Source organism: Sitodiplosis mosellana, unplaced genomic scaffold (genome assembly GCF_009176505.1).
Source record: "Sitodiplosis mosellana isolate CC-2019 unplaced genomic scaffold, AAFC_SMos_1.0 Smas_scaffold_6150, whole genome shotgun sequence".
NCBI classification, from domain to species: domain Eukaryota; kingdom Metazoa; phylum Arthropoda; class Insecta; order Diptera; family Cecidomyiidae; genus Sitodiplosis; species Sitodiplosis mosellana.
Window position 1 is genome coordinate 162032 of NW_022601391.1, and position 6802 is coordinate 168833.

At 35.5% G+C, this 6802-nt stretch overlaps 1 protein-coding gene across 1 annotated transcript; it reads left to right on the forward strand.

Annotated features, from left to right (window-relative positions):
* Positions 1-152: 152 nt before the first annotated feature.
* On the forward strand, positions 153-3397 carry LOC129573932 (uncharacterized). The gene is made up of 5 exons (XM_055455129.1): positions 153-496; positions 575-759; positions 1068-1337; positions 1410-2584; positions 2667-3397. The coding sequence occupies exons 1-5, from the start codon at positions 411-413 to the stop codon at positions 2883-2885; spliced, it is 1935 nt and encodes a 644-aa protein (XP_055311104.1). The 5' UTR covers positions 153-410; the 3' UTR covers positions 2886-3397.
* Positions 3398-6802: the final 3405 nt, after the last annotated feature.

Below are 6802 nucleotides of genomic sequence, written 5' to 3' on the forward strand. Positions count from 1 at the left end.
CTATTTTGTCAATGTAGAAAAATAGATTTTAGATTATTGCCAGTAAAATATCGGCATTGCAGTATTTGTATAAATACCGACAGCTGTGAACGCACTTACATTCCTCGTCTCTTGCTCTGACATTCTCTCTGTATCTTTGAACGTTTTTTAGTACACATTAAAGTGGTTTTGGTTTGACAATAGCAGTTTGAAATTTTTAACGAACATAAATAACCAAACCATACCAGTCAGTGTAACATTACCTGAATCATTTGTTTTGTCCGTTTGTTTGTACCATTGTCTGAATAAAAAATATCGCATTTTTGTGTGTTTTTTTTCATTGGACCTTGAGTGGCTTAAGATTTGTCGACAAAATTCTTTTCACGTTTTTTTTATTTTACTTACTTTCAAATAAAAGTACTGACCGCAAAATGTCGTCCAGTGATGACAAAACCGATAGCGGTTCCCAAAACAAGCTCGACATCGAAGCATTTCGCCATCATTTGTTGAACTACAGGTGAATATTTTGTGTTGAATGTGGCGATGTTTGTGAGATTGGCTTGAATTGATGACATTTTTTCTTGTTCTTCAACAGATCTAAAGCCGATGAATCGGAATCCGATCTTACGTATCATTTCGATTTGGATTCGTCGTTCAAGCGAATTCTTAATGAAAAACGACAAGTGACCAACAAGGAGAATAAACCACCGTCAGCCGAACAAACAACATCATCGGCTAATCCACCAGAAAAACCATTGCGAAAAGATTTGATGAAAGAACGTAAGTTTTTCGCTTTGAATTCCAATTTGGTTAGATATTTTTTACATTTAATGACATCGCATTAGTATCAACATACAATTGAGCTGTGTCAGCTGATGCCACAATCGGTTCTCAATGTTAATGTTATTTCTCCGAGTTATTGAGAACTGAATATTTTTCTCGTATTTTTGAAAGTATTAGATAAAATTTGAAAAATTGATTCGATTCAAGTGTTATTAATGATACACAATGCAAATGAATTCAAATCGAAAATCCGGTTAATTGAACAAATAGAAGGAAAACTAAATATAAATTTATGATGCATGCAGGTCTTCGCAGTCGAGTGGATGATTCATACATGGATCAATCATCATATGTGATGGAATATAGCATTGGCACTGACATGGAATTTGCGACAATCAATCGCTTATTGGCCGATTTCAACATAAATCGGGACTCTTCAGTGAGTCAAAAACGGTCACCGTTGAAAATGCTAAAAATCACTGGCGATTCGTTGAACGAAGCTGGCCCTTCTTACCAATCTCAACGCACTGAAGAAGTATATGAACGCTCCAATACGTCCTATGCAAGAGCTCAAGGTAATTTATAGTCACTAACAGACGATAAAATATTGAAGGAAATGAAAAATAAATAAATTGATTCATTTTCAGAAGCCAACAATGTTGCTGGAACGTCATCATCTATCAATGCCGATGACACACTCGAAGAAATCGAATATGTTCTGGATCGTGGCCTAAACTATGTGCCAAAACGTCTGATCAACGAGATAAAATCTAAATCTGTTCTAGATGATTCGGAAACTAGTGGGAATCGATTCAAAACGGAATCGCAAGCAAGTCAAAAGTACGATGAAAATGGAGAGAACATCGAAAATCAAGAGAATGATGCGATTGGAAATGAGAAAAGTATTCGTACAGTTTCCGATTATAAGATGGTTGCTCAATTCGATGAAAATGAAGTGATTGTACTTGATTCGAGTCCAGAGAATAGTTTTATCACAACACAGAATACCGAATGTTACAAATCAGCATTTGAGTCAATCGAAACCACGTATCACACAGCTAAATCCGATCCGAATAATGTGTCGGTGGTATCAATTGATTCAGATTCAACGATCAATCAGTCTGAAGAGAAACCAAGTGAACAATCCGGTAACGAATCAACGAAGGAAAAATTCGATGAAGAATGTTTGGAGCTGAGCTCAAGCACACACAAAGATAGTACGGGTGTCAGCGAGAAATTCGGTGATATGCCGAACTTCAATAATACACTGGAACGTGTTGAATACATGATGGAACAAGGCCGAAAGATGCTTACCGATAAAAGTTCAAAATTGACACCCACTCGTTATGTGCAGCCGCAACACATGCAGAACAAGAAAACACCACTTTCACAAACCAAATCGAAAGTGTTGACGCCAAACAGTGCATCGCTGAAGAAAGCGGCTGGTAAATATTTAACGCCAAACAAGGTCGATATGTTCAAACGGCCCGATCAACGCAATGTACGGTCACCATTTGCGGCTAAGTCCGCATCTGCATCCAAGGCCCATGCGGCACCAGTTCAATCTCGGATTCCCATGAAAACTGCATCACTGCACAAGCCACAATTCCGTCATATTGCCAGCCCAATAGCAGCCTATATTAATAACACACCGGAGGTACCGCTGATGAAAACGATTAAACCGATGCGAAATCTGCTCACCGAAGATTTTAGCAAATCTTGCGCATCAAGAGCACTCGATGAAAGCACCCAAAGCGTTGAATCGTTTCCGACGAAATCAGCATTGCCGCGCAAGATGTACATATCGGCCGCACAACGAAAGGTAAATTGGAAATCAATTTCGTTCGACTCTTTTCTCTTTTCCAAAGAAATTAATCATTGAAGTTGTTTGTGTTTTTTTGCAGATCATTGATCATCGGCATATTGTGACGCCAGGCGGAAAATCTGTTCAAAAGTTGATTGGCAATCCGCCATTGATCATTCGTCATGATGGAAAGATGAAGAGTCACGGTCACCAAGCGCACGCTCAAGCACCTCCATTCGAAGATAGTTTGGCTGATCTGTCCGTGGCTTCGGGTGATATTTCGGTTCAAGTAGTTCGAGATGTTCATCGCAAAAATTAGGCAACACACGATTGCGCATTGTAATAACCTGCTTGTTTTTCCTACTTTTCCACTTACCGTGCATTTTTCTCTTCCCTTCTGTTTTCAAATCCGTTGAAAAAAAATCAGATAAATTAGTATTTAAAATGCATTTTGACTTTGAAACAACATTGAAAATATTTTATTAACAATTTCACTTTATAATATACTCTGTATTAACTGAAACGTGCTGATTAAGTGTTGAAATTGTTGATTAGGTTTAGTTCGATCGATTGTTACGATTGAAAAGTCGACTTTGATTGAAGGTCGTCTTTTCCAGCCATTCTTCAATCATTTTTAAAATATTTAACATTTAAAAGTCGATCATTTTCACCAAACAATTGGTCGAACGGAACTGAAATCTATTCGATTGTTTTCTAATCAGAGAAATGATTTGTTTGTTCGCCGAATGGTCGAACGATGGACTGAATCAATATTTTTGTTTGCACAAGTGATGTTTTCTCGAATAAAAATTAGATTAAAATTGGAACAAAGTTTTTTTTTCATTTTTTTTTCTTCTTTCGAACGACATGGAATCAAAATTTGAATATAAAGCTCAAGACCACAGCAGGATTTTAAATGAATTAACATGAATTAAAACATTCGTGCAGGAAAGGTATTGAACGAAATTTATTCTTAAAAAAAAAAATCATTAAGATACAAAAATAAGTTCGACCGAACATCTTTCGTTGTTTTCGTCAATTCTTTTTTGCTTCGGGTTCAATCCGATTTTTTTCGCAACTAAGACTCTACCAAAAAATTAAAGGCTGACCATACAATCATAAATATTAAAATCAAATGTTTACGCAAATTGTTGAACTTGATTTTTTGATGAAAAAGATTCAATATTCCCATTTCAATTTACATCAAATCGAATACAACGAAAGTTGTTCTCAGCTGAGCTTGAGCTTGAGCTTAACTTCCCATCTTTTAAAATAATGGTCTAATGAATGCAAAATAGGCGCAGTGCAGAGAGTGCATATTTACTGCTGAGCAGGCCTGAGCTGGGATGAATTTGTTGAATCAGGCGCCTGAAGCGGTATTTTAACGCACTTACGGTGCCAAATTGTCATTGCTAGCTGGTATCCGCCTCAATATAATTTATAAACAACGTGGATTTCAACTAGCAATGATAATTTGGCACCGTAATTGCGTTGAAATACCACTTCAGGCGCCTGAGTCAGCAAATTCGGCTCAGCTCAGACTTGCTCAGCAGCAAAAATGCACTCTCTGGCACAATGTGTAAAACAGTGGGATCGAGTCCGTGAGCTCGATCACAATTTGGTCCATAATAATGAGTGACGGTTATAACGCCCCAGACGGACAGCATACTCTAATGTGATAGAAAACACAGAAGCATGCTGTCCATCCGGGGCGGTATGACCGTCGCCCATAATAATAAACTACAATAAATCTGTCTGTAAACAATTTTATATGTTCAAATTTTCGTACATATTGTCAAATTTATCTTAAAATTATTGGCAAAGTTGGTCCCTTTGTTTTCCAAATTCGGCGTGATATTACTTGTTATTGGTATTCCAATACATTATTTATCTAAAATATGTGTATGTGTGTTTCTTTATTTCTTTTCATTGTTATTCCTCATTCTACTCTATTTGCAATGAATAAACTATTCGGAAATATACTTCATAATGTTTGATTTTTTGTTTCGTATTACCTGTTAACAACACGAAAAATATATACCTATATTTAGAAATGATTGTTGATTCACAAAAATAGTATATCTTCTTTCGCTATCATATTGCTCTCTTGTCATTATAGCTCATTGCAAGACTTTTCTCAAAAACGCCATTCAATAATCGTTTTTCATCCTTATGAAATAATCGTCATTTCTTTTTTTCAAAACACAGAATTAGAAATGGCCCAAAAAACATTGCTCTTGTTTCCATTTGAATACATGACCGAGTGTAAATGATACAAACAAAAACTCAAATCTTAAGCAAACAAGTGATCGTTTTTTTTCCTGCCAATTCATCGGACTATGTTATTGTGTTTTCATTTTCAATAAAAAAAACAAAAATCGCGCTTATTCCTGTACAACAGATAATGATGTTCATTGATAGAAAATAAAAACCGTAACGTTTGTGACGCGAACGACGATTTACAACGAGAAGACGAGAAAAAAAAAGAACGAAAAGCACATGCAAAACAATAACAAGTCGTATACAAAAAAGGGCATTCACACACAAATGACGTGCCCATTTGACTACCGTTATAAAAAAAAGAGAAATAATAAATCTATAACAACGCGATAAATACTTTTTACACAGGAAGAAAAAAGAACGTAATTTGCACGAAAGATTTAGTGAATAAATAAATAAATATTGTTCTTTTTGATATTTTTTCTCTCTTCCCTTTTCTTTCCTTCTAACTAAAATCTTGGACATGGTTCGTTGAATGTTTTTGTTGTTGATGTTTTGCGTATCATTGCGCGATTTCAGCGCGTTTGTCTGTCAATCATTTTGATTTATTTTGGGTAGGCAATTGTTACTGTACTGTTTACTTGGTGTTGACAAGATTGAGGAATTCCTCACGAGTTTTGGGATCGTCACGAAATACCCCCAACATTGTGGATGTCACCGTTTTGCTGTTGATCTTCTGAACACCTCGCATCACCATACACATATGCCTGGAAATGGGAAATGAGAAGAGAAACATTAAAATGAAGTTAATCAAAATGAAATAAATCTCCTAGTTGAAAAGATTTCATTTGACCAAAAGTAACTGGAAAAATGTGGCTAATGAATATTTAATGGAAAAAATTCATTTTTTTTTCTCTCCAGTACGAATTATCGAAGTGTTTGAAGAAAGAAAAGATTCAAGTGAGAACAATAAATTCGATCATTGAATAAATTGAATTATTGCATAAAATGTTGACCCTTTACGGAATTTTCCCTTCAATAAAAAAAGAGAGAACAAATTGGACAAAGTCAAGCGAAACAGAGAAGGAGAAGAGAAAAAAATGTACTCAAAGAGAGAGCCTTGTCACAACAGCCAACCAAATTGTATGACTTCAAGCCGCGTGTCTATTTCAATGTACGTGCGCTGTCGTGCTGGCTACAAGTGTACTGTGCTGTGTGGTGTCAGCCAATAGGAAAACAGTTGCAACATACGCCGGCCACCATTCTTTTTAGAATATTATCGGTGTTTTTTCCGTAATTACTGGTTTTAATTACTTCGACATGTTCTACTTACACTCCTTCAATGACAACCGCGACACCAGCTGGTTGAACGGCTTGAGTTACGGCGACCGCGATTTGTTTGGTGAGGCGCTCTTGAACCTGTAGTCGTCGTGAATAAATCTCCACAATCCTGAAATACAAATAAATGCAACGGATTTTCAAATGTAGAATTTCGATTTTTTTTTTCATTGCTCTTTCTTATTTCTACCTTATATACTTTCACAAAATTCGATTTTCATCTCTCATTTTATGTGCATAGAAACAGTGTTTTTTTATTATTATTATTATTATTATTATTATTATTATTATTATTATTATTATTTCTTGCTGTTGGAATGGGTGGATGTGTAAAATGGAAGAAACAAAGTGCGACAAAAAGAACGAACGTATAAAGTTATAAAAGAACAAGCCATGAAACACCTAAATGTAAATGAGTATTGATTATTGTAAGTCATATATTTGCAGCGTGAAGTGAGTGCAAGTAGTATGAAATGATTGACGATTTTGTTGTTGTTGTTTTATGTTTTTATTCTCGATTCTTGGTCTGATTTGTTGAGCCTAGTTTTTGTTGTTGTTTGCCTGAGAATTATTGTGTGTGTGTGTATCGTTTGCTCACCAAATGTCTCTTGGTTAATTTTTTTTTTGGTTGATAATGTTGAATCCAAATGCTCATACTATAAATTTATATGACAGATA

Coding starts and splice junctions, on each gene's coding strand:
- LOC129573932 (XM_055455129.1), top strand. CDS start 411: ATGTCGTCCAGTGATGACAAAACCGATAGCGGTTCCCAAAACAAGCTC. Junction 497..574: donor CATCATTTGTTGAACTACAG/GTGAATATTTTG, acceptor GTTCTTCAACAG/ATCTAAAGCCGATGAATCGG. Junction 2,585..2,666: donor TATCGGCCGCACAACGAAAG/GTAAATTGGAAA, acceptor GTTTTTTTGCAG/ATCATTGATCATCGGCATAT.